The sequence below is a fragment of the Pezoporus occidentalis genome, unplaced genomic scaffold (assembly GCF_034315485.1).
Source record: "Pezoporus occidentalis ecotype Australia unplaced genomic scaffold, CSIRO_AGI_Poc_V1 ctg394, whole genome shotgun sequence".
NCBI classification, from domain to species: Eukaryota; Metazoa; Chordata; class Aves; order Psittaciformes; family Psittacidae; genus Pezoporus; species Pezoporus occidentalis.
The window spans coordinates 76,182-103,637 of record NW_026915718.1 but is presented as its reverse complement, the minus strand read 5'-3'; the positions used below and the strand labels follow the sequence as shown (position 1 = coordinate 103,637).

General features: G+C 60.5%; 1 protein-coding gene across 1 annotated transcript; it reads left to right on the top strand.

Moving 5' to 3' along the window:
* Positions 1-9,436: 9,436 nt before the first annotated feature.
* NGFR (nerve growth factor receptor) lies at positions 9,437-20,787 on the top strand. The gene is made up of 6 exons (XM_062632710.1): positions 9,437-9,575; positions 12,772-12,913; positions 16,010-16,369; positions 17,881-18,124; positions 18,692-18,852; positions 19,268-20,787. The coding sequence occupies exons 1-6, from the start codon at positions 9,534-9,536 to the stop codon at positions 19,567-19,569; spliced, it is 1,251 nt and encodes a 416-aa protein (XP_062488694.1). The 5' UTR covers positions 9,437-9,533; the 3' UTR covers positions 19,570-20,787.
* Positions 20,788-27,456: the final 6,669 nt, after the last annotated feature.

The following is a 27,456-nucleotide window of genomic DNA, read 5'->3' as shown; positions in this document are numbered from 1 at the left end:
CAAATGCGTCTCCATTGCTCCCTGGGTATTACTTCCCCCATGGCTGTCTCCCAGCGCTTGCATTCCCTGGCACCGGGAGCTCTCCGAGATGGAGCCTTTTTGCTGCCTCTTTCTCCACGCACCCACGTTTCAGAGCACTTCAATTGGCTGCCAGTTGCTTCTCTCCATTCCCTGCGGACACGGAGCAAGTTTAACTCACGGATACTGGGAAAAGGGCAGCAGGAATCTGTCCTTAGCTCAGGCAGAGCGTGGAGCGCACCCTGCTCCATGCGGAGTTTGCCGAGCTCGGACGGCCCTGGGAGCCAGGGACCTCCGGGGCAGCAGAGAGCTGATCCCGCAGCCTCCAAGGGCTGGGAATGCCCTGGCCCATGGGCAGGGGTGCTCTGCCAGGACACCCAAACACCTTCCGCAAGCATGGAAGGAGCTGCTCTTCCCCAGGAAGCTCCCAGGGGAAGATGCTTGTGGAGAAGCTCCGGGGCCAAGCTGGCCAGAGGCTGTTCCCAGGGTTTTCCCATGGCCTGTGCAGCAAAGGGCAAGCTTTTGGCATCCGTTGTACCCTGGAAAAGCCTGGCTCAGGGATGCGAGTGAAACTGGGTGCGTGCACAAGGACAAAGCCTCCTCCTGAGCAGCCGCCTGCAGTGAGGTCCCTCAACCAGGGATGGAGATGCCTTTTTCTTCCTAGGTGATGATTCAGCCCATCTGAGCTATAAATTGTCCCCAGAAGGTTCCTGTCCCTCTCCATTGACTGGAAGGAGAGCAGAGCGACTGCATTATTTATAGGGGCATCTCAGCCTGAGGCCTGAGGTAGAGATGCAGCTCCAGAGCACACACAGAGCAAGCAGCAGCCTCACTGCGTACTAAAGCCTGGAGAGAGCCAAACCCAGGTTCATTCCCCTCTCCCAGCTCCTCCCTGCATCCCTGCTGCTGACGGGGATCCAACCACCCAGCAAGCAGTGGGAAGCAGGATGCAGACCGAGGAGCTCATCCCGTCCATGTGGATTTAAGCAGCATGCAGGCCCTGGGTCACAGCAAGGGGAACTCCAGCCCAGATGTCCATGGCAGGGGGGGAACTGGATGATCTTAAGGTCCTTTCTAACACGATTCTATGTGCTGGAAGGCTCCAAGCATCCCTTTGCAGGGAAGCTGTGATGGATGAATGAGCACAGGGGTGAATGGGGCTCCCTGCAAGGAAAGCTCCTTCCCTTCCCGTATCTGGGTCATCCGGTCAAGGCAAGCGCCTGTTGAGTGACCCCGGAGCATCTTCCACTGTGGTCAGAGATAACGCGGATCCCACCCGGCTCCTCGGCTTGCTCTGGAGCAGGTTGCACATGGGGAGAGAAGGGAGACAGCGCTGCTCGAGGCCATAAATTAACCTCAGCCTTTCCTAATGGGACCCTGATTTATCTCCTGCCTCTGTCTGAACTAATTGAGTTCATTCCGCTCGGTGATTCATGCCATGGAAATGGGTTCCAGAGAAAATGGGACCTCAAGCAGCTTCAGCAAATCCCTCGCTTTATTAGCCAGGGAGCTGCAATGCTTTTAGACCAGGGAGAGCTTCAAAAGCAGCAGCCGGCCCCAACCCATCCGTCACTGCCAGGGCTGCTGCTCAGGTTTCAGCTGCCACGTCCATCCACGTCCATTCACTTCCATCGCTATCCATCCACGTCCATCCACGGCTGTCGGCAGGACCAGAGGCCAAAGCCTTAAACCTCATCCAGCATCCCCAGGTTGGAGCAAGCTGCTCCAGTGGAAGGGGTCCCTGCCCGTGGCAGGGTTTGGAGCTGGAGGAGCTTCAAGGTCCCTTCCACCCAAACCAGGCTGGGATTCTGTGACTATCGGAAAACTGGGTTGGGGAGGGAGGTGGGTGAAGGAAAAGCCACCCTAAGCTGCTCTTACACCGCCTCTACTCAGCACAAGAGGTGGAATGGGGGCTTGGTTTCATTCCCTGCATCTACATCCCATCCCTGCTCTGGCCATCGCACCCTCCTCCTCCGCCTCTCCATCCCAATGGCTTCGGGAGCATTTCCTGTGCTTGGCTTTGCTGATTACAGCAGGAATTCAACCCCATCCTTAAATCCAGGCAGTGGTGGGGACAGTGCCTGCCTCGGCTCCCACTCCACGTGCTGGTCCACGGAGCTGTTTGTGCTTTTGGCATCAGGAGCAGCAGACAATGGCTTGTTTGCTTTCAGCATCTCATGGGTCCCCAGGGAGTCTGCAGCGTGGCCTGGCCCAGGCATCCCATCCCTGCTCCTCCTTGGCACCAGGACGGGGCCGTGCTGCTCTTGGAGCAAACCCCCTGGGGGCTGTAAAGGCTTTAAAGCCTCTTGGTCCCGTGTGTCCTCATCCCACGGTGGGTGCAGACCTTGAGGGATCAGAGGGCTCCACCTCCATGAGCATCCCAAGCCCTGACTCCTCTTCAAGCATCCCCGCTCCGGCTGCCCATGGCCTCACCACATCCAAGCGAGCCCAGGGGATGCTCATCAGAACCAGGCTCTGCTTTTCCCAGCTGGATTTTCCACCTCCCCATCCCGCTGCTGCCAGCCCCAGCTGCAGCTCTGCGCCGCTGTCACGTTATGGACCTCAGTAAAACCCTTCCAGAAGCCCGGCTAAAGCTGCCCTTACCAACCTCCTCCTGGCTGTTTACTCATTGGAGAATTCCAGCAGGTCCCAGGGCTCCGCTTCCCTGCGGAGACAGCACTGCTCATCCCAATCACATTACCCTTATCCAACTGATCTTCATTCATCTGACCTTTGGAAAGCTCTCACCTGATTTCCAGAGCACAGGATGCTTGCAATGGGCTCTTCCCTTCCTTTCCTGGCTCTGCTCTATATGGGCAGCAACAAGCCCCTAACCTGCCCTAACCCACTGGGAATCAGCTCATTGGGTTGATTGAATTAAAGGGGTAGGAGCTGGGCTGGGAATGGGCAGGAGCTGGGCTGGGGACGGGCAGGACAAGGTGTTGATGGGCACGGGTGGATGCAGCCGCCATGGGTTAGCAGAGGTCAGAGCATGGAGCCCAGCAGCTCCCACCCGAGCTGGTGGCACATCCCGCTCCTGCAGCTGCTCTGGGCTCCGGTGCTGCCTGATTTGCATAGGGAATGAAGGCAGTAATTACTTTACCTCATCAGGCTGGGAAATGAGCTCCCGTCTGAGGCAATCACAGCTGCTGGGAAGAAGCTCCGGGGACACGAGCAGGGAGGCACCGAGCACCCAGGCTCAGCTTCATGGGATGAGAGCCCCCATCCATCCCACACACCCCATCCATCCCTGTCTCCCACAGCCCAGCACGGGCCCTCTTCATCTCCAGCTCCTCTCTACGCGATGGATGGAACCCAGGCTTTGCTTGGGGAAGGGACAAGAGCCAGCCCCAGTTTGGCGATTCCCAAGGGACAAAGCTCCCGCTTCACCCTCCCGCTGGAATGCACATTCCCAGGGGACTCCCCATGTTTGCCCACATCTTCCAGCCCCCTCCCTCCCTCAGCACAGCTCTCCATGAGGATTGATTCCCTGCGGGAATACCGATGGGAGGCACAGAGCAGCCCCTCTCCCCATTGCACTCCCAGGAGCTTCACCTCGAGGAGCTGCTTGGAGCCGCTCTCCTGCAGGGAGATGGACGGAAACGCTCTTCCCCCAACCACATCGCTGCTGGTTGATGCATCCAAGCTTCCGGAAGGACCACTCCAGCCTTCACCGCATTCCAGAGGCAGAGTAAGGAGCTCCTGGGGTTTCCAGAGCAGCATCCCAAGAGCACTGCAAAGCACCACGGCTACATCAGCTGCAATGATACAGACACCACATCCCCGCCTGCCTCCCATCCACCTTAAAGCCTCCTGAACCTTAATGCAGCCCAGGTGGGCTCAAACCCACCTCCAGCCTGGCCTCACCATGGCTGGGGTTCAGCTCCAGCTGGGATGGTGCCGGTGTCCTCCCCGGCACTGGGGAGAAATGGGAAATGTGGGGAACAGCAAAGGGAGGTGCCTCCATCCAGTGACATCAACCCCGGGCTGTCCCAGAGCAGCCTCCTGGGGATGAGGGAGGTGGATTTGGGCTCTGGCCATGCAGCATCTCCCATAGCAGCACATGGGGCTGCAGCGGACCCCCAACCCACGGCTCTCTGGGGTTTTCCCCCCTCTCCTCACAGCCCTGTGATGGTGCCTGATCTCCAGCCCCTTTCCAGCCCCATTCCATCCTTCCCAGGAGGATTCCTGCCCCTCTTCTGTGCACAGATGCACCGAGGAGGAGATGGAAAGAGGAGGATGCTGCAGCCGGCTCTGGAAGCAGTTGCCATAGGGACAGTATCTCAGAGTGGCAGCTCGGGATTCATTTGCAATCCCGGCCTCTTCTCCTTCCCTTTTCTCCCGTTGGGCATCCCTGTCAGGAGCGTGATTCAGGAGCTCTGACAGGGTCAAATCCCACCTGCACCAGGGGAACATCGGGTGGGTGCAGGAGGAAAGCACTGGATGCTGGAGAACATCAGGATGGATGGGTGGATGGATGGGTGGATGGATGGATGGATGGATGGGTGGATGGATGGATGGATGGATGGATAGATGGATGGGTGGGTGGATGGATGGATGGATGGATGGGAAACATGGTCAGACAGCTCCCCAAAAGCACTAAACCCTGATGAAAGTGAGGGGCTACACCGGTCCCCTGCTTGCCCCATAGGGTGGAAAAGCATCCCCTGACCCATCCCTGGGCAGGAAGAACCCTGCTCAAAGTCCCAGCCCTGCCCCTGCCATGTGGAATCAACCCATAATTGAAGCAGGAACACACTGATAACGTATTTATGTGCTTTATTGTGCGTACCACAAGGAGCAGTTTCGTCCCCTCCTTGCCTGCCCCCTCAGTGCTGTTTCACTGACCACAGGGTCCTTGCTCAGGGAAGCCATGGGCTGGCCATGGGTTGGTTTTGCTGCCTTTGCCACGGCCCCATCCCGAGCAGGGATTGAGTTTCCCGGACATCGCGGTCGCCGCTCGCCGCAGATTCCTTTGCTCGGTCCTTATAAGGAGCCAGAGCTTCCTCCGGGCGCTGCCCTGGATCCCCCTCTGCAGCCCGGTGATGGATTGTGCTGGGAAGACAGCTAAAGAGAGGAAAAGGGAAAGGGAGGGAAGCCGGGAGCGTCGGGCGGGGGATTAGCAAGTGAAAAAGGGAGCGGGGGGCATGGAGGAATCACAGGCATGGATGTCAAGGAGTGTAATTGAAACCAGACTGGGACACTTGGACAGTTATGGGAACCAGGGGGGTTGGGAGTTTCAGGAATCAGAATCAGCATCATGGAACGGTTTCGGTTGAAGGGACCTTAAAGCTCCTCCAGCTCCAACCCCTTCCACAGGACACCTCCACTAGAGCAGGAGGCCCCACACCCCGTCCAGCCTGGCCCTGGGGATGCTGGATCCCTCCTACCCCCGAGCTGTGCCTTTGAGGTGCTCTGGGTCCCCCCCCGGCAGGTGCTCAGCAGTGATTTTGTGCCCTGTCCACACCTCGAGGGTGCCTGGGGCCAAACCCAAGCGAAATCTGTGCTCAGGACCCCCCAGACAGCACCGGGGTGGCCCCAATCCGTGGAGTCCCTGAGCCCTTCAGTCCCCTCCACTGCAGTGCTGACAGCTCATCCTTCCCTCATCCACCTGCACCAGCATCACTGGCACCAGCGGGATGCGTCCATCCTGGGGCTGTGGTTTGATCCTGACCCAGTGCTGGAACGGTGTCGTCTCCCGCCCCCAGCCGGGAGAGCAGCACCTGCATTGCTTGGTTTGGATGCTGTGGTCAAGCCAAACCCCATCCCCATGGGAATAACTGAGCCCCATCCCCATGGGAATAACTGAGCCCCATCCCCATGGGAATAACTGAACCCCATCCCCATGGGAATAACTGAGCCCCATCCCCATGGGAATAACTGAGCCCCATCCCCATGGGAATAACTGAACCCCATCCCCATGGGAATAACTGAGCCCCATCCCCATGGGAATAACTGAACCCCATCCCCATGGGAATAACTGAGCCCCATCCCCATGGGAATAACTGAACCCCATCCCCATGGGAATAACTGAGCCCCATCCCCATGGGAATAACTCCCCGCAGAACACAGACACTGCTTTCCCTCTGTCCCAGGCTGCACCCGAAGCACGGCGCAGGGAGGCTGAGCAGCCACAAGGCTGGAGCACGGGCAAAGGGGGAGGTACCAGCAGCAGCCCCTCCCTGGCCCTCTGAATGCGGGGCGCAGCTCTCCCTGGACGGGGAAGCTCGGCCGCGGGTGGATGCGCAGCCGCTCGCTCGATGGCTTGAGCCGGAGCTGCTCTCCCCTTCCCTCCCTGCGAGCGCAAAGGGGAGGGTTTGGAGCTGGCAGGGGAGCCCGGCAGAGGATGGCGGCGAGGAGCGTGCCCTGCTGCACAGGAGCCGACCTTGGCCTCCAGCCCTGAAAGCTTTTCGGTGCCTGAATCCCATTGATTGTAAGGAGAACCTGAGGGCCAAGGACCGCGGGAGCCTCGGCTTCCTGCTCGCTGGATGTGGCTCTTGCCAAGGGGCCCGGGGTGCAGGGCTCGAGCCGATGGTTCCCTCCTTTTCCATTGAAGCAAGGCAATAAATGTCCTGAAAGGTGCCCGAGTGCCACCGGTTCCCTCCGCTCCCCAAGGGGAGCCCTGGCTGCTCCCTTGCTCCACGCAGCTTCTCTTCTCCAGGCGGAGCAGCCCCAATGGTCTCAGCCTGGCTCCATACGGGAGCTGCTCCAGCCCCGGAGCATCCTCATGGACTTGCTCCAGCAGCTCCATGTCCTCACACTGAGGACCCCAGCCCTGCTCACAGTGCCCCAGGGGCGGCCCCACAACAGCTTCTCCCAGCACAACACAGGCAGGGCAAGGTCCCCTTTGCTTTCCCTGGAGCAGCCGGGCTCTGCCATGCATCGGGCCCCATTCCCTGCTCCCAAACCAGTCCCAGCCATGGTCACGGTGCCCCTTTTGCTCCCGCCGGGCTTTTCCTTGCAGCCCCTTATTTCTGCTCTCAGGCCCGGCCATGAGGAGCCGGGGTGATGCTTTCCCATGGATAATGTGTTATTTATTCATTGGTATTTATAACTTCCCATTACGCTGACACTGCTTTGTTACCTGCGCTTTTCAGTAACATCAATACCAAGTTTGAGGGCAGGAGCACTGAGTGTTCAACTGGTGCCATTGCTGGGGCTCCGATGGGAGGAGAGGGGAAAAGCATCGCCTGGGTTTGCTCCATCACCTTTGGAAGAGCTCCAGGGGTGCTGCGTGCTCTGTGCTTCCTGCAATGCTTCCTCAAGCTGGAATTGAGCTTTTCCTAACTCAACCTTCCCTTTTTGGGGAGGAAATGCCAATGTGCTGCTGTATCTGCCCCAGGCGGTGCTGCTGACGGGGCGCCGGGAGCCCCTCGCTGCTGTGCCAGCCCCTGCAGCATCACCCGGGCACAGCAGAGTGGGACCAGCAGCAATGCTAAGACCCAGCTTTCATGGAATCCCGGCCTGGTTTGGGTTGGAAGGGGCCCAAGGAGGAGGGTGAGCGGCCACACCGGGGCACACGGAGCCGATCGCAGGGCGATGGAGCTCTCGGTTGAGTTTAGGGGCTGCAATAGAGCAGAGCGCTGCCGCCTCCCAGCAGCAGCCTGAGGGATGCTCCCCCAGCAAGTAAAGCCCTGGAGCCTTTGCTTTTAATTCCGAGAGGTGACAGCAGACTTCCAAGAGGCTCTTTGTCATCCCGTGGAGCCGGGGAAGAGCCGCAACCTTTCTGGGACAGGAAAAGGGGAATGTAATGGGAAGCTCTCGCAAGTCCCTTCACCAAAGGAGCCGCAGAGGGTTAGGATGGGAGCAGAAGTTTCCACTTACCTCCCCTGGCCGGCAGCCCAGCCGCGTGCAGATGCAGCCCAGCTGAGCTGCCTGCATCCACCAGGACCGGGCTCTTCCCGGGATGGCTCCCACGGTGCCATCGAGCGCCGATGCTCGGGGATGGAGCCTCAGGGACCACTTGCGCCAAGCCCTGTGTCCGCAGCACGTGCATCCCGCGGAGCCGCATCCCAAAGCCCTGCAGGGATTGCCAAGGGAAGCAGCTGGGTTTGCCACTTGCAAAGGCAAATGAACGGCTGGAGACCCGAGCTGCTCCCCCCGCCGTGCCCGGCCCCACCATATGTCTGCAGGCAGCTTTGCTCCGCTTCCATTCATCCCTGTGTTAAATGGAGAGCGGGATGCTTGGCTTGTCGCTTCCCTCCCTGCCCATCCGAGCTGCGGGTGGGCATCCCCTGCTCCACAGCTCATCCTGCTCCGTCCCCACCTGGTCCCAGCACGGCTTTCTGGCTGTCAAACCCATCGCCATGTGGCTCCCACATGTGTTCCCGTGTCTCCGTGCCGGAGAACAAACGGCAGCGCTGGCTTCAGTTTAATCCCATTGAAAGACAAGGCTGCAGCCAAGGGACTTCCCTTAAAGCCCTTCCAGGCTGCCCGGAGGAGCAGTGAGAGCCGGCCAGGAGCAGCTCATGCTCCTCTGGAGGTCGATAATTTGCTTTCCAAGAGGAATTCCAGCTGAGCTCTGCACAGTCCCGGGCACTTGGATGTGACCTAAGGGGGGAGCTCAGAACTCTCGGGAGCTGTGGAGTTCCAATGGTCGCAGTGGTGGGAAACCTGGACGTGAGCATCACTATGGGGAATGCCAGCAGCACCTGCAGAGCCCGGAGGGGTGAGGAAATGCAGGACACGAGGCCAGATCCCCTGGGCAGGGGACAGAGGTGGTGAGTGAAGGTATCTCTCCCCCATCCCAGCTGCAGGAGCCACCCCAAGGGCCGGTGACGGCGCCTCTGGGCCATTTGCAGCTGCTCACCCTCACCAGTGCCACCAGAAAGCCCACTTCACCTTTCCAGTGAGCCCCACAAAGAGCATCGTGCTGCTGGCACACCAGGGTGAAGCTCCTCCAGCTCCAACCCCTGCCACGGGCAGGGACCCCTTCCACTGGAGCAGCTTGCTCCAAGCCCCTGTGTGCAACCTGGCCTTGAACACTGCCAGGGATGGGGCAGCCACAGCTTCTCTGGGCACCCTGTGCCAGCGCCTCAGCACCCTCACAGGGAAGAGCTTCTGCCTAAGAGCTCATCTCAGTCTCCCCTCTGGCAGGTTCAAGCCATCCCCCTTGCCCTGTCCCTCCATCCCGTCCAAAGCCCCCCTCCAGTTTCCCGCAGGGATGGGGACAGATGGATCACCGGACGCGCAGAGCACAGGAGGGGGCATGGACACAGATGGACGGGCGTGAATAATTGAGGGGCTGGACAGAGGCCGAGCCCCCAGATCCCTTCGTGGGAGAGCAGCGGGGCTGGGGGGGGTCTGGTCTCTGCTCTTTGTGTGCCGGCGGCGGACGCTGCTGGCTCGGGCGCTCGCCGCGATGCTTCAGGGGCGGAGATGAGGAGGAGGAGGAGGAGGAGGAGGACGGGGAGGGACTTGCAGCGCTTTTCTGGCTGCCGCCGAGGCAGCGGGCGGCAGAGCGAGGGCAGCCGGGCCAAGCACCGGCTCTGGGGGGGGTCACCGGCCCCGCCACCATGGCCGGGCTCCTGCTGCTGCCGCTGCTGCTGCTCCCGGCGGTGAGTGCGGGGCCGGGGGGAGTGGGCGGGGGCCGGGGGGATGCGGGGTCCCCGCGGGTCCCACACGTACCGGGATGGAGAGAGCCGGGAGGGAGCGCGGCCACGGGGTCCCGGGGGTAACGGGCGGAGCGCGTCTGGGTGCGGAGGGAGAGCGCCCGGGGACGGAGTGAGCCGGCGATGGGGACCCCAGGGGTGGTTCGGGCCCCTCTGGTCGCGCTGCACCGCGCTGTCAGCCCTTTCACACAGGGAAAAAAGGGTGGTAAGAGCCCGCAGGCAGGCAGCAAGGGGCGGGGGGGAAGCCGCCCACCCCCCGGTGCCTTCATCTCCTGCCATCCCGCATCCCCAAAGTCCCCCTGGACTTCCCCAGCTCCAAATTCGCTGCCCAAAGCGAAGGGCGAGCCCCTGGGATGGGCATAGGGAGCGCCGGGGACACAACTTCAGGGCATGGGGGCCAGGAGAGAGGAAAGAGCCCAGAGCCGGGTGGGAGCAGGAGGATGGACCCAAGTACCCGGGGGGATGGGGGGGGTGGCTTTTGTTGGGGAAGGATTTGATGGGGTCCCAGAGGTCTCGTTCTGCAGCCGGACACCTTCCGGGCAGGATATTAAAGCCGGGGCTGTAGCAGTTTCGTGCAGAGACTGAGGAGAGCAGTGGTGTTTGAGGCTCCTGCCCCCGCACGGGCATGGGACCGGGCGGGCCCAGCTCCCCAGGGACATTTAGCGGCGATGGGCGGGGGGCAGGAAAGGCAGGAGCTGTCCCAGCCGTGTGGATTCAAGTGATCCCACCCCAGGGAATGACCCAACTCGGGCAGCCCCTGGCTTTGGTGTTCCCCGGGTCAGAACCCGCTTCCTTGGGGCTGGATCCGTCCCCCCCCATTACAGCTGCCGGGGGTTCACAGGAGCAGCCCAGCCGCTCCCCCCAGCCCGCACCCGGGCAGGTCCAGATGTGCACCCGCAGCTGCGGCCGCCCCAAACCCCGGCACCCCCGTGCTCGTTGCCCCGTGCTCGTTGGGGGAGGCAGAGCCCCCGCAGTGCCCCCGTGCCCGGGGCTGGCCGGACCCGCCGGCCTCAGACGTGGCTTTTCGCTGCTGCCCGAAGTCTGGGGCTTGCTCGGAGCCGGGGTTTGGCCTCTCCCAGGTTTGGAGCTTCAGCCAAGAGAGGCAGAGCCCGTCTGCCAGGCTCGGGGGCAGTTCGGATCCAGGCTTGCCGCTGGGCCCGTCTCCAGCTGGAGCATCCCCTCCCTGCTCCCCTGCGAAGCGCTGTTCCGTGCCATGACTCTGGAGCGAACGGTGCCCAATTCCCACCTCGCTTCGCTTCCTCCGAGGCCACCTCCTCAGCCGGCAGCGCCTGTTCGGACACACAAACCCACCGACACGACTCCAAAAGCAATTAAAAGCTTACAGAGGTGTCGCCTGCACCTTCCATCCGTGCCCCCCTCCTTGGTCCAGCTGTCAAAATGCTTTATGGTGTTAATACCTGCGGCTTTGTCAACGGGAGTTGTGTTAATAACATGCACATTTCAGCGGGCTAATGCAGACCATGTGCCCCTCTTCTGAGCGTGTTAATCTTTATGGGGCTTTCAGTGCTCAAGAGGGAGAGCTGAAAGGGAAACGCAGGCAGAGCGGGGGGGATGCAGCACCTGGGGCTGGAAGTTGTGTTTGCTACAGCATTTAGGAGCATTTGGGGGGCGGGGGGGCGGGAAGGCGCTGGCAGCGCCATGGGGAGGGGACCTGCGGCCACAGGGGTCTCTGGGGTCAGCTAATGGGAGCCCGGGTGTCACACAGAGGAAGCAACGCTGCTAGGTCCCATCCCCACGGGTGCAATGGAGCTGCCGGCAGCTGCCTGCAGCGTGGGAGAGCTGCTGCTGCCGGCCCAGCCTTCCCCAGCCCTATCTATAGCCGGCGCATTCGGCTGCTCCCCCGGCTGCTGCTGCCCCAGCCGCGGGGAGGGGGAGAGGGGGTCAAACCGCGGCCCAAACGAGCCGGGGCTGGAGCAGCAGGAGGAGCTCCAGCAGCTCTGCTGGCCCCCAGCAGGCGGGTGCATCCAACCTGCTGCGAGCCAGCCCCTTCGGCACCCCAAACCCATGGCCCGGTATCATTCGGGCTGCCCGGAAGCCCCCCGCACACCGAGCCCTCCTTCTCTGCCAAGCTGGGGCCCGGTGCCAGCGCTGGCTGCCAGGCTGGGCAGGGAGGAGAGCACACGCTCTCTAGCGCAGGGTAATTGGAGCACTTTGTCATTCAGATGCCTATAATTGGCGCTCCATTGTCTCCGCCGGGCCGGATGCTGCCGGATGATGCGCAGCGAGTTCATAACGCCGCATTGTGCAGGGCTGACGAGGCATCCAGATGCACGGGGAGGGGGAGCTCCCCCGAGCGCCCGCTCAGTTCTTCCCCCACTCCCCAAATCAGGCTTAGTTGGATGCCAAAGGCATGGTCCTAGCCTGGACCACACAGTGCGAGTAGAGGGTGCAAAAGGAGCCCTGGCAGAGGCTGGGTCACCCACGAGCATGTCGGCAGCCCTGCACTCAGGCAGAGATGCTTCGTGCACCACACAGCCATGGCCAAGAGGGGCTTTGGGGGGCAAGCATCCTGTAAATGCACCCCACTCCCCAGGCTGCAATGGGCATCTGCAGGGTGGCTCTGACCCCATGGCTCGTGGCACATTTATTGCTTCCATATGTTACAGCAGGTTTGGGAAGCAGATACACTTACTTCCATTAGACAGTAACGTTGCTGAAGCTCTCGGTGCTCCCTTCAAAGTCTTCATTCCATCGGGGGGGCTGACTTCTGGTCCTTATGTGCAGCAAGAGCCGCCCAAGGTCTCCAAACCCTTCACTGCTGCAGGGGCTGTAGGCAGTGCCCTGCCTTCCCCCAGGCTGGCAGGGGCTAAGCCCTGCAGGATGGCAAAGCAGCCTTAAAGAGAGGAACAAACAATGCTGTAGCCATGCAGAAAAGCCCTTATTCCCCCTCCCAAAATACCTGCCTATGGTGGCATGGGCTTTCCTGAGCTCCCTCCAGCGCTAGAGCTGGGCAGAGCTGAGCAGGTTCCACACGGGGAAGTCGTTTCTGTGTTTAACGGGAGCTCCCTTTGCCCCTCACTTGGGATATCCCCCAAAGCCTGGATGAGGGCCCCTTCTCCGCCTGCCCCTGCAGGGAAGGTCCCACCCAGCGGTCACCTCCTGGCTCTGTTTGCTCCGGCAGGGACCCGCCTGGGGCTCCAAGGAGAGGTGCTTCACCAAGATGTACACCGCGAGCGGGGAGTGCTGCAGAGCCTGCAACCTGGGCGAAGGGGTGGTGCAGCCCTGCGGGGTCAACCAGACCGTCTGCGAGCCCTGCCTGGACAGTGAGTACCTGCTCCCCTCCGCATGGAGCCGCAGGGGGGCCGGCACCGGGGCCACGGCTACTCGGGTCTCCCCAAGCGCATCCTCCTCCCCTCCTGGAAGGGAGGCTCTACCCGGGCACCAGGCTTACCCCTAGCATTTCCCCAAAGCATCTGCCCTGCTCATCCCAGCTTTCCTCGTTTTGGGACCTGTTGGTCCCAGGCACCTTTCCAAATCCCCCTTCCAGCTCCTCTCTCCTCCTGAGGGCTCCCAGCCCAAGTTGCGTTGTCCTCCCCACTCTGCGCTGGTCCCGCATCCATCCATGGGATGCCTCTCACTGAGCCACCTGTGTTATTTCCCCTTTTAAAGCCTTGAAAGGCTGCAACCTAAATGCAAGTTTGAGAGAGAAGCAGCAAATCACAAAGATCCCCCAGAGAGAAGGGAACAGTTTTCTCCTGGCCAGCTCCAGGCACATTGCCTGTATCAAATGCTTCATAAATGTCAGTTGGAGATGTGTGCTGGAGACCTGCTTAAATGCTTACAGATGAAGTGGTCCAGCTATTACTGTTTAAACAATGCCATGATAGGTATAAGCAATCTGCCCTTCACATTTACTGCTGCAAAGCCTTTGAAGGCCTAAGGACAAGTATTTGGAGGGAAAGCAAAGCCCAGATTGTGCTGGGGATGTGATTTGGGAGGGGGAATGGACAGAGCGTGGCTTGGGCAGAGCAAAGAGGAGGCAAAGTGCAGGGAGGAGCAGAATAAGCAGAGCAGTGTCAGGGCAGTGCTAAAAATACCTCTGCTTTCCTGCACAATCGATGAGCAGAGCTCACTTCCCTGTGCTGGCTGCAGGATGAATCCCACCGGCCGCAGGCTCCGGGATGCTCCAAGGATAATGCTGTGGTACATGGTGGGATCCCTCCTGGGCTGCAGCAGGCCCCAACCCCTTCATCCATCCACTGTGCTGTCCATCCCCATGAGCCCTTCCTATAGGAAGCCTGTCAGGGCTGGAAAGCCAGGGAGTCACTTTGCATCCCTAGGGATGCTCAAAAGAGCCCACTTCCCATCAGCAGCACTTCCAGCCTGGCACATGGCTTGTTTCCCCAGTTTCTTTCTGGGAACTGAGGGGATAAAGGGAATGTCTACCCTCCATGAGGACATGGATGCACCAGGACCAGAACCATGACCTGGGTGCCATCTGGAAGCCCATGGATGCAGATACAAGTGCCACTGCTCTGGCTTGCATCCCAGCTCCAGGTTGCCCCAGGCCAGGCACTTGCACTTTTGCAGGGGGGGTAACATCAGGCAGCAGCTCTGTTGGGTCAGGAGCTGAGCTGGAAAGCACCAGGACAAAAGGCTCTGGTCCCTCCCTCCATCCCTGCAGGAAGGAGGGCAGATGGGAGCAAACTGCAGCCGTGAGGCCTCCCAGCATCGCACACAGACAGAGAGCAGAGCCCAGGGCTTCATTATCCTGCTTAGCTCTGCTGCTGCTGAACCAGCAAGGCCGAGTGCTGCGGGCAGCTGCCAGTCTCCCCCTCCATGCCTTGGTTTCCCCACACCCCTTCACCTGCATCCCACAACCCTGCCACCATGGGAGCACCTCTGTGGGATCGCCCTCACTTACCTGCACAGCAGAGGGGGCTCACCCCAGGGCAGCATCTTTCCTCCATCACCCTAGAAAGAAACAGCACCCAGTAGGGAGCCAAACCCACTTAGAGAAAGGGAGCAGCAGAGAGGCTGGGAAGCCCCAGGCTGAGTTATCCCCCCCTCCCGCAAACCCTCCTGCTTTATCCCCCAGCCCTGCCCCAGCTGCAGGCTCCCTGGGTTATTAATGCAGTGTGGATTAATCCCCAGCCCTGGGAGCTGCTGGGTGCAGGTGCCCATGGGGTGACTCATGGGTGCGTGTGCTGCAGGAAGGAGAACGCTCCCCAAGCTCCCCTCTGGGCCGAGAGTGGGGTTTTGGGGTGGGAAGAGGAGGAAACCTGCGGACCCCATCATCGGTCCCTGCTGGGATGGGGACGGGGTCTCCTGGCCCTGGGGCTGTGCTGGATGCTGCGGGCGCTGGGCAGGCGCAGACGGCCCCTGCCTTGGCAAAGCCTCCCCTGCCTGCCAGGCGTGAGCCAGGGAGGAATGTGGGCATCCCCGCCCGCACCTCGGGCTGCCTCCGAGCTCTCCCGCTGGATCCCTTCCAATTCAGCAGCCAAAGAGTTGAGCAAAACCCTGCTATCCCCGAAGCACTGCCAGAGCCAAAGGCTCCGGTGGCCGGAGGGGACGGTCCCTGCAGGAGCCCGCTGGCCACTTGCTTCAGTTGATGGTCTCTGCCCTCCCCTTGCCAGCCAGCCCTGACGGCTGCCTCATGATTTATTGACGCCTTCGCCAGCCTCCATCGCTGCGGGTGGAAGGGAGGGAGCGAGGGGGCCCTGCTGGAATCTCGGCTGTAATTGCTCGGCTCAGATACCTCGGCTGCCACGGAAAATGTGCCCACTCAGCTCCAGGCCTTTCCTGGCCACTTCCCTGCTCTAATGGTGCTATCAATAATTCACAGTAATGCAAAGGCTGAGCTCAGGTTAATGGGAGCAGAGCGTGTCCTGGTGCTGCTCTGGCTCTGCTCGCTCCGTTGTGCCGTGGGGCAGGCAGCGAGGCAGGGGCTGGTGGAGCATCCCAAGGCAGGGACCCCTTCCACTGGAGCAGCTTGCTCCAAGCCCCTGTGTCCAACCTGGCCTTGAGCACTGCCAGGGATGGGGCAGCCACAGCTTCTCTGGGCACCCTGTGCCAGCGCCTCAGCACCCTCACAGGGAAGAGCTTGTGCCTCAGAGCTCATCTCAGTCTCCCCTCTGGCAGGTTCAAGCCATTCCCCTTGCCCTGTCCCTACATCCCTTGTCCCAAGCCCCTCTCCAGCTTTCCTGCAGCCCCTTCAGGCACTGGAGCTGCTCTCAGGTCTCCCCTTCAGGAGCCTTCTCTTCTCCTCTGGCCTGGAGGAGGAGGAAAAGGCACAAACCCATCTCCGTGGCCCGGCACCATCTGGGGATGGGACGCAGCCACTGCCAGGACCGCAGTGGCTGCAGGGATGGGGATGCGGTGCTGGGCCCGCGCTCACCTCCCGCTCCGCTCCCTGCCAGGCGTCACCTACTCGGACACGGTGAGCGCCACGGAGCCGTGCAAGCCCTGCACGCAGTGCGTGGGGCTGCAGAGCATGTCCGCGCCCTGCGTGGAGTCGGACGACGCCGTGTGCCGCTGCGCCTACGGCTACTTCCAGGACGAGGCGAGCGGGAGCTGCCGGGAATGCCGCGTGTGCGAGGTGGGCTTCGGCCTCATGTTCCCCTGCAAGGACTCGCAGGACACGGTGTGCGAGGAGTGTCCCGAGGGCACCTTCTCCAGTGAAGCCAACTTCGTGGACCCCTGCCTGCCCTGCACGACCTGCGAGGAGAATGAGGTGATGGTGAAGGAGTGCACGGCCGTCTCGGATGCCGAATGCAGAGGTAACGCCGCCTTCCCCACGGCAGAGGGCAAAGCAGGGCTCACCGGGGCTTCTGCCTCAGTTTCCCTTTGCACCACAGCCACGGGGACACAGGGTTTGAAGGGAGGACCCCAGTGTCCCGCTGAGATTCCAGCCCTCTGACATTGCAGCGTGGATGCAATCCCTCCTACCAGAGCCGTTTCCCTCGCAAATGCCCACCCCCAGGGTCTGCCCAGCCCTCCCCGGGGTATTCCTTGGCTGGGCTCCCGGCAGGACGCTGCTGCTGCAGGTGCAGGCGCTCTGCCGGGCGGCTTTTGGTGCCCGGGAGCAGTGAATGGGGCCGAGAAGTTCGCCAATCCCAGAGGCTGTGCTCAGCGCTCCTTGAGCCTTCACAGGAGGGAACTTGGGTTTCCAATGGGAATGAACTGCCCTGAAGCGCTGGGGAAATCGGGAACAGCCCGGGAGGGGTTCGGTGCCCAGGGGAAGGGGCAGAGCATCCCCCCAGCACCCCGGGCTGCTCCCTGGCAGCCGCAGCGCCGTTCCCAGCCGCACTGAAAAGCGCTTTGTCCCGGGCGCCGCTGGTGCCCAGCGCGGGGGCAGCCGGAGCGGCTCCCTCGGGAGGGTCGAGTAAATGGAGGCACAAGTCAAGGAGCACAGGGCCAGCTTTGTGAGCTGGCAGCGGGGCCCTGCAGCAGCGGCCGGGCCGGCCACCGCAGCGCCGATCCCAAAGGGCAGCGGGGTCTGGCTGCGGGCCACGGCCGGGAGGGCAGGATGCCACCATGGCACCCGCTCCATCCCGCGCAGGGCAAGCCCTTGGAGAGGGGTTTGGGAAGGAGCCAGAGCCCAGGGAGGGGTTTCCCCAGGGCAAGACGAGACGTGTCCACTCGCTGCCTGGGTGCGGTGGGAATGGGTCATTCCCAAGTGGGGCTGGGACTGGGGGGCGGCTGCAGGCTGGGGCTGGAAAGGGGCAAATCCGGGCTCTGGAACTGTTGGGTTGCCTTGCACAGGTCCTGGTGCAGGTGGGAGATGAGGGGGAGGCAGCTGGGGCTGATGCTTGGGGCTTTGGTACCAGCAATGGGAGTCCAGGGCTCAACGTGCAGGCTGCATGTGGTGGGAAGAGCTGCAGGACTTGAGCAAACCCAGTGCTGGAGAAGCAGAGCTCACAAAGCCATGGCCATGACCAGGCACCACCACTCAGGACAGGGGACAGCTTCCACTTGTCCTGGGGACAATGTCTGGGGACAAGGGGATGGGCAGAGCTGGCACCTCCACAAGCCCCACGGCCTTTGGAGAAGGTCCATGGCTGCACAGCTGATCTCTTCTTCTCTTCTCTTCTCTCTTCTCTTCTCTTCTCTTCTCTTCTCTTCTCTTCTCTTCTCTTCTCTTCTCTTCTCTTCTCTTCTCTTCTCTTCTCTCTTCTCCTCTCCTCTCCTCTCCTCTCCTCTCCTCTCCTCTCCTCTCCTCTCCTCTCCTCTCCTCTCCTCTCCTCTCCTCTCCTCTCCTCTCCTCTCCTCTCCTCTTTCTTCCCTGCAGACCTGCACCCGCGCTGGACAACGCACACCCCATCCCTAGCAGGCTCCGACAGCCCTGAGCCCATCACCAGGGACCCCTTCAACACCGAGGTGGTGCCCAGCACCCTGGCAGACACTGTCACCACCATCATGGGCAGCTCACAGCCTGTCCTGAGCCGAGGCACCGCCGACAACCTCATCCCCGTCTACTGCTCCATCCTGGCGGCCGTGGTGGTGGGGCTGGTGGCTTACATCGCTTTCAAAAGGTAGAGGAGCAAGGCAGCACCGTGGGGCCCTGGCAGAGGACTTAGATGGGGGGAACAGGCTGTGCCCCCCCAGAGGTCCTGCAGCCAGAGATGTGGCCAAAGCAGAGGGAGGTGACCAGGCTGGGGGGTAGGAGGTGGGCTTCCAATCAGGCAGTTGAGGGGTGAAAGAGGGAGATGGCAGCAGAGTGGGGGTGCAGGGAGGGGAGCCCTCATTGCATCCTGCCCCTGTCAGGCCCCTGCACGCTGCGGCGGCCGTCATGGCCCATCAGCATCAGCAGCGCATCCCTGGGCAAGCCGGGGCTGGTCCAGCGGCTCCCCGGGGGCTGGAGACACCCCAAAGGTCCCACAGGCAGCCCCACGCTCTGGCAGCGCAGCTGCATTCTTGCAGCAGATCCGTGCAGAAGGAGCCCTGCCCTGGTCCCCTGCAAAGCTCAGCGCCCTCAGACTGATTTGAACTGATCCCAGCACCACTGAGCTGCGGGAGGAGCGCTTCCCCCTGCGCCGAGCCAGCAAAGGGGCTCCGAGCCGTGGGCCCTGCCCCTGTCACCTCCCGCTGCCCTCCTGCAGGTGGAACAACTGCAAACAGAACAAGCAAGGGGCCAACAACCGCCCCGTGAACCAGACGCCTTCGCCCGAGGGGGAGAAGCTGCACAGCGACAGCGGGATCTCGGTGGACAGCCAGAGCCTGCACGACCAGCAGCCGCCCAGCCAGAGCACCCAGGGGCCAGGTAGGGCGAACTGGGTGCTGCGGGGTGGGCGAGGGACCCCTGGGATGGGCGTAATGCTGCTGCGCTGACTGGATGAAGGGCTCGGGGTGTTGGCTGGTGGGAAGCTCAATGTGGCCCAGCAACGTGCACGTACAGCCCAGAGCCTGCACCGTGCGCTGGGCTGCACCCCCGGAGCGTGAGCAGCACTTAAAGGGAGGAGATGGAACCAGAGGACCTTTAAGGTCTCTTCCAACCCAAACCATTCTGCGATCCTCCTCCCCTCGTGCGCTCTGGGGAGACCTCAGAGCAGCTCCAGTGCCTACAGGGGCTACGGGAGAGGGGCTCTGGACAAGGGACGGAGGGGCAGGACAAGGGGGGCTGAGATGGGACCTTCCAACCCAAACCATTCCGTCCCGCTGTGCCTCGCCCTCCCCAGCGCCCAAGGGAGACGGGAGCCTCTACGCCAGCCTCCCGCCCGGCAAGCAGGAGGAGGTGGAGAAGCTGCTGGGCAGCTCGGCAGAGGAGACGTGGCGGCAGCTGGCGGCGGAGCTGGGCTACAGGGAGGACCTCATAGACTCCTTCACGCGGGAGGAGTGCCCGGCCCGGGCCCTCCTGGCTCACTGGTCCTCCAGGGACACGGCCACGCTGGACGCGCTGCTCGCGGCCCTGCGCAAGATCCAGCGCGGGGACATCGCCGAGAGCCTCCACAGCGACTCCACCGCCACCTCCCCCGTCTGAAGGGCGGCCCGGGGCGGCCCCGCGGGGTCCCCTTCCCCCTTCCCCCCCGCGCCTCTCCGCTCCCCGGCACCCGGCGCCCCGGAGGGGAGGGTGGGAAGGAAGCGGGGGCTCCCCGGGCCCCCCCAGCTCCCAGCCCTCTATGCACTGAGCTCCTGTTTCCGGTATCGCCCCCTCCCGACGCCGCCTGCCCCCGGCAGCCCCTGAGCGGTTGGATGCGGGGCTCGGTCCTGCTCAGCACCCGCAGTCCCTCTGCCCCCAGAGCATCCCCTGCAGCCCGGCGAGGCTGCGCAGGCACGGGAACCTCTTCTCTCCCCCCTTCAGACCCTTCCCCTTCCTCCCTGAGGCTCCAGCTCTTCTCTTCCTCCAGCCCTTCCTCCTTGTCCCACCCCACCGCTACCCCCTGCTCCTCCCCAGCACCCTGAAATCCAGCTGCTTTCCCAAACCACAGGGCTGGGATGAGCACAGGGAGAACTGGAGCTGCTGTACCAGGATTTGGGAAGGGGTCTGGTCCTCTGGCACCACGGTGGGGGCGCTGGGGGAAAGGACTTGGCTTCCAGCAGCCCAGCCTACACTGTGAAATGTGGGGGGCACGGCTCCATGGGGCTGCCATTGAGCTCCACTCACGCTCCATTTGAGGAGCAGCCGGGAGCATCCCAACACTGAGGTGCCAGCACCACCTCCTCAGAGCTGGAGCTCCATGGGGAGGACATTGAAGGGCTGAAAAAGTGCCTGCCCGCAGCGGGGACGTGACAAAGGGCTCTGCTCATCCTCACCCCTTCGCTGCATCAAGCCAGGAGCAAAGCCACCCCTGCTGCCGTTGCACTGCCCCTTCTCGCCCACAGACCCAGCTTGAAAGGGCTCCTCCTCCAGCACTGTGAAGGGTGGCTCAGAAACACCCCCGCCTGCTCCCCTGGGTGCCCTTTGCCTCTACTCGGGTGCTGCCCATCCTCGGTGCACCCCCGCCTCTCCGTGGCACCCATGGGTGCTGCCACTGTGGCCCTGGGGAATGCTCCCACCACAGCTCCTCACTTGCCTGAAGCATCGCGAGCCTTTTGCAGAGGAAGGATGAGCCGGTGCTGGCTCCATCTGCATCCATGGACTCCCCCTTCGCCTCCGTGTTCAGCAGAAGCTCTTTCCTGGAGGCAGGAGGTGCCTTTCCTCCCCTTCCCTAGGGAGATAAGCAAGATGTGTAAATAATATCAGGTCCTTTTACTATGTACTCGATGTTTGTGTGTGTGATGCGGGGTGATGGCCCTGCCCCGGCCCCTCCTCTTCCTCACAGCCTGCGGAGCTCTCGCTTTACAGCCCAAGCCTTCGGTCCCACCTTGTTTCTTGGCCTTAAAGACTCAATGGGAAGGCAGGAAAACACCTGCACATCCCGAACCCACGGCAGCAGGTCCAGGAGGAACTTGGGAAAGTGGAAGGATTTGTTCCCAGTGGAGCTGCTGGGTGTCAGGAGGGAGAGCTCAGTGCTTCCAGAGGGATCAGAGCCTGCATCAATAGGATTTGAGTGCCCAGATCTTTCCAGAGCTTTTGGGAATTCTGCCTGTGCTTTGGATGCTAAAGCAGCACAGGCTGAATCTGGATCTTCAGGATGAGGTATTTGACACCTCCTGCTCTCATGCAGCAAAAGAGCAACGATCCCTTTGGATGAACAGCAACGATCCCTTTGGATGAACAGCAACGATCCCTTTGGATGAATAGCAAAGATCCCTTTGGATGAACAGCAACGATCCCTTTGGATGAATAGCAAAGATCCCTTTGGATGAACAGCAACGATCCCTTTGGATGAACAGCAATGATCCCTTTGGATGAACAGCAAAGATCCCTTTGGATGAATAGCAAAGATCCCTTTGGATGAACAGCAACGATCCCTTTGGATGAACAGCAAAGATCCCTTTGGATGAACAGCAAAGATCCCTTTGGATGAACAGCAACGATCCCTTTGGATGAACAGCAACGATCCCTTTGGATGAATAGCAAAGATCCCTTTGGATGAATAGCAAAGATCCCTTTGGATGAATAGCAATGATCCCTTTGGATGAACCCCTGCGACACTTTGGCTGCTGGCTGCCCGTGTCAAACCCCTTGGTTAGAAACACTTGGATCCCAGCAGGGCTGCGAGTCCCAGGTACAAATCCTGAACCTCTCCCATCACTGAAATCCAAGGAAACCTGAATTCCCCCCCAACTTGCAGTGGGTGCCTCCAGCTTTCAAACCTGCTGCTGGGGCGCCGGCTCCTACCGGGCCAAGCCATCCACGGGGATGCTTTCGGGATGCTCTGGTTGTCATCAGGTTGTTTCCATTGGTCCCTTGTTTTGGGGAAGTGACTCAAACACAGACTAAGGGTGACTGGAATAAAAGTGCCCAGATCAAAAGCAAAGCCATGGGCCCGCTTCAGCCTCAGAAGCCAAACCCGGCCCTACCTTTGCCAGCTGGAATTTGCTTTCCTTCAGGACAATCTTGCCACGGTCTCAGGTCTCAGTTGCCATAAGGGAATTCCTCAGGGCTGAGGAAATGGAGACAAACTCAGCAGCCAAAGAGAAGCCGGGGGCTGCCTTGAGTCCCTGGCTGCAGGAATCAGTGTATTGAAGAAAAGCAAGGAGGGAAAACCCAAGCCAAAGTTCGTGCTCGTCGGTTCGTTGTGTGTCCTTTTCTAACGCTTCTGTTGTACAAAGAACGTGTGTTTCTCCACTCACCCCTGTGTAATTCCAGTTGGATTTAGTAGGAAGTTTTCTGGTGAAGAAATAGCCATTGTAGAAGGGTTTTGGGGGGGTTTGTTGGGGGGTGTGTGAGCAGCATGAGATGGGGGGGTGATGCACGGGGGTGATGCACGGGGGGTAGCTGTCCTTGTGTATCTGTCGGATGCCAATAAAGAGCATCACTACATTGGTGTCCTGCTTGGTTTTTCCACCTCCTGGTTTCCTCAAGAACTGAGGTTTGGGAATTGATAGATGGAGAATCCATGGTTTGGGAATCCACTAAAATGGCCCCAAAGCCTTCAGGGGTGGTGGGATTTTTTCCTTCTTTCTTCCCCATTCTCCCTTTCTAATCTTATAAACAGCAGGAATGTAAAGTTGGATCTTATCTCGTGGAGGAGGATTTCTTGGGAGCACACAGAGGAGACTCGGACCTCAGCCAGGAACATTGGGAGCGACTCATCCAGCCTTGTAGAGCAGCTCACTGCTGTGCTCTGCCCCGCTCCCAATCCAGGAAAGACCTTGGGCATTGGGGAAAACCCCAGGAAAAGAGGGAACCTTCCTCCTCCTCCGAGTTGCTTCATAGAAGGGGATTAAAAGGCTCAAGTCCCTTACTTTGATTGCTGCTTTGAGCACAAGGCACCTGTTTCTGTTCCTGGTGCTGTTCTCAGTGATGCCCTTGGCACCACAAAGGGTAGGATCAGCCTCATGCCCTCCAGACCCAGGGAGGTTCATTGAGGTGAGGGTGTTCAAGGCCAGGTTGGATGGGGCTTGGAGCAAGCTGCTCTAGTGGAAGGTGTCCCTGCCTGTGGCAGGGTTGGAACTGGATGAGCTTTAAGGTCCCTTAAATCCCTAAGTCTGGGATTCCCCCAAACAAGAGGTTGACTCTTGCTCCAAGGAGGGTGCATGTCCCCAGGAAACATGGGACACATGGGCACGGGCAGCTGGAACCTCGCAGGGCTGGTGCTGGAGCTGCTTTGCTCAGGGTTGTGCGTGGGTTTGCACCCAGAAGTATTTACACATCACAGTTTCTAAGAGCTTGAAATAGGATGCTCAGTTGTAGCCGGGTTTATTTTTGTCTGGCCCTGGTCGCTCTCCAGCAGGAACATAATGAGGACCAGGACTGCACACACATAAAGAGCATTCCCTTTCCTTCTTTTCCAGGCTCCCCCACGGTGTTGCAGATAAACAAGGGAAAATAATTGCAATCAATCCATTAGGTTTAATCTGTTTCCTCTTAATCCCCAGCCTCCCCTGGGAAAGAGGCTGGAATAGAGAAGAGGAGCAGAGCCGGGCAGTGAGAGTGAGCTGAAGGATTCCTGCCTGCAGGGCCTGGGAAGGGAGCCTGGAGCAGGCGGGACCTGGAGGGGGCAACGAGCATCCTCTCCCTGCATTGCCCTCCCTGCAGCCCTGGCTGAAGCTGTGCTGGGGGGAGAGGGAGGGAAGGAGCTTTTTGAGGTGGCCTTCGTGTGAGGGACCAGCTGCATTCGATGATCCCTGGGGACAGGAACCTGATTTATGGTTAGTGCAGGAGATGGGAGGAGAGTGGCAAGAAAGGGAAGGAAAGAAAGGAAAGAAAGGGAAGGAAAGGGCACTAAGACCTGGAAAGGAGCCTGCTGTTTGCCCTGGCTGGTGAGCAGGGCTGGGGAAAAGGCCCTGGAAAACCTCCTTACCCTTCTTTATGGGTGCCTGTGGAGGGGGAGCCCGGCCCCCTGCTTAATACCGCATCTGCTGTAAGGAGCTCTGGGGGGGCTCCCCCCAGGCTGGGGCTGGCTTGGGGGGTGATGGAAGATGCAGGATGCAGGGGCAGCACCGTATGGACCCGTGCTGGGTCCACGCCAGCTCTGAGCACCCACAGCAGAGAGCCCTGTGCTGCGCTGCACTCGGCATCCCCTGGTCCCGCAGAACCTCACCAGCGGGAAGAAACCCTCACAGCAAAATCCCACCAAGAGGCTTTCGGTTCAGCTCCGGGCCCCTGCGGGAGCCCGGGACCTTCCCTTTGCAGAGGGACAAAGATGGGAACCGAAAGCTGAGCTCCAGCGGGGCTCACGGCGCCCAGCTGCGGCTGACAGGCGCTAATCTCACCTATATTTCTTCCCCGTCCACCTGCCTGCCGCCAGCAGCAAGCCCAGCGAGTTCCCCCCGCAGTTCAGCGCGGAGCCGGGGCTGCAGCCAGCCCAGAGCCTTCGGGGATGCTTCATTCCCTGCCCCAGGACCAGCCCCGCGGTACCTGCGCTGCGCAGGGCGCACGGGTCAGCGCCAGCATCAGCGGCTCCAGCTCTTCCCTTTGCACCCCCAGGCAAAAATCTGCCTCCCATATGTTGGCGAGAGCCACATTCCCAGATAATGGGAAGCAGGTCGGCGGGAAAGCCGGGAATGCCTCGGCGATGGCTGTGTGCCGGTGCTGGGCACAGCTCGTGCATGCGAGTGCAGGGGCTGCTCGGCTGCTGGGATCAAGGTGGGAGCTAAAGGGGGATCCTTCCTCCCTTAACCTCCTCCTAGATCTGTGCCTGAAGCTTTTCCAGCCCCAAAGCAAGGTGCTGGTTTAACCCACCACCACATCCCTATTGACCTCAGGCTCAGGGAGGTGGGAAGGTCCCTGCATCTCAGGGTGTCCCCCCCACCCCATTCAATGCATCAAAGAGCTCTTACATCTTACCTGGGAAAGGGACAGCACTGCCACCACCAGCAAGAACAGGCAGCAAAGGGAAGGCAAAGCCCTGCCCTTCCCCTTCTTCTTCTGCCCAAATTCCACCCCCTGATGATTCTGCTTTGCTGCAGCTGGGTGCAAACCAGGAGAGGTGCTGATAGGCCTTTACTTTAATGGATGTGGCCTTCCTGGAGGGAGCGGTTAAACAGCCCCAGATGGATGTGTCTGGGAGAAGTCAGGAAGGGAGACAGCGTCAGAGGGGCTTGAGTGGCCAGGGCAAGGCAGTGAATCCCCCCAGGTACATGCGGGTCCTGTTGAACCATCTCAGTGCACAGGGCATAAGCACAGGGGCATAGGGAGTAGAAGATGCTGCCCAAATCATGCTGGGAAAACCCTCTTCAGTTCAGCGACACAAGAGTGAGGGCGCAGGGGAGCTGCCCAGGGAGCCCCACAGCAACCCCCAGCCAGGCGAGCTGCGGGATGCATGCATAAAGGTGGGATACCTGGGGGGAGGCAGCCTGGTTTCCTTCAGAGCATCGCTCTCAGGTGGGATTGCTGCAGGCTGGTAACCACTGCCGCGGATGGCAAAGGCTGGCTTCATCCGAAGCCGTGCAGGGATTGGGCTGTGCTTTGCTCCGGCAGAGACAGCAAATTCCCTCTGAGAGCAGCAGGAAGGGAGCAGAGCCACAGGAGTGGCCAAACCCCTGGCAGAGGCGTCACAGCAGCTCCCTGGGTTTCTCCTCCGCTCCTGTGAAAGGCTTCAAGCCCGTTGCAGCACCCTCGAGCTGAGCAGCCTTGTAGGAACCCTGCCAAAGGCTCATTTCCCTGGTCCTTTAATGATTTCCTTTATTGGAGAATGAAAGGGGAAGGGGGGATGGATTACAGGGACTCAAAGTGCTCGGGTTGGTTTCCTTCCAAAAGCAGCTGAAGACAAAATCACCAAGAGCAGGAAAAAGCCTTGCAGGGCTCTGGGGGAATTGGCGTTCTCCCGTTTCCGAGGCAGGATGGAGCAGATGAAGGAGATTGTGATTCCCAAGCACACTGAAGATGCGCTTCAGCCAGGACATTGCGGCTTCACAGGGGGCTTCCAGGGTCCCCTGCTCCTCTTCAAGCCCTATCCTGGGAAAACTGCACCACTCGGGTCAAAACCAGGCTGAGACCTGGACTGGGAGGATGCTGAAGAGGTTTCAATTGCATTGAAAGGTGAAAATCCCCTGGGCAATGCATTCCACTTTTTCAGCTCCCCTTGGCCAGTAGTTGTGACTCAGTTTCCCCACCTGACCCCCCCTCAGACCCAAGCCCCAGGCTGGTTCAATCACTCATTTTAAACCCGATATTTTATCCTTTCCCCAATATTTTATTCCTTTTTCAACCTTTCTGATCCAGGCACAAACCAAAGCAGGAAACCAGGGCAGGGCTTTCACGGGGTGCGCAATGGGACCGAAGCAAGCGCAGGGAGCGCAGCCTCTGCTCCTGGCTGATGGGCGCTGGGGCTCCGCACCTCTGGCTGCGAGCAGCACCGGGCAGGAGTGGAGGCCAGGCTCTGCTCTGCCGGATGAAGTGCTTGGAACCGCAGATCTCCGGTTTTCCAGCTCGGGAGGCTGGGCTGGGCGCCAGGCGAGCCGTGGGAAGGCAGCAAAGAGCGGCCAACCCCAATGCACCGGCGCTGAGCCTCATGGATGAGCTCCCTTCCCACCCCTGGGCACCCCTCGGATCCCCTCTCCGCTGGACAGATCCCTGGGAAGGGGCTGGTCTTTGCAGGCAAACCCGAGGCAGATCTTGGGGCCACCACCAGCTCTCTGCACCCCTTCGTGTCCCTTTGCTGCCGCATTTGGGGCACCTCGTGACTAAGCCCCAGTTCTCACATCCATCAATCTGATGTGCGGCCACTGAGGCCTCTGAGCAGGGGGGGAAGTCTCCCTCGCTGCAGGTCCAGCCTGGCTTGAAGCTCAAACTCCATCCCACACAAATTCTCCCATTTCCCTCATGTGATGCTGTAGCTGGAAGGGGTTTGTTCCATCTCTAATTGCTGCAGGCCTGCTCCTCAGCCTGGAATCATCAGGGCTTTCTGGAGAGATGCTTCAGCTCAAGCCTGGAAAATACCCAAAGCGACGCACACACAGCAGCAGGGTCAAAAATCCAGAGCTGGGGGATTTTGGGATAAACCAGCACCAGCAGCCGGGAGAAGCCCAAACCAGGGGTTTCCATAATAGCTCAAGGGAAACAGCATCGCATCCAAGTGCCTGGACCACGCAGGGCACCAGCATCCTCGCTGCCCCTTGGCCACGCCAGTGACCTGAGGCTAAAGGCACCAAAATGGCTTTTTGGGGGCTAAAACCTGCTGGAACCTGAAGTATCTGCACACATGGGCTGTGCCTAAAGGGGCTACAGGAAACCTTTGGGCAAGGGCCTGTAGGGACAGGCCAAGGGGAATGGCTTTAACCTGCCAGAGGGGAGACTGAGATGAGCTCTCAGGCAGAAGCTTTTCCCTGTGAGGGTGCTGAGGCGCTGGCACAGGGTGCCCAGAGAAGCTGTGGC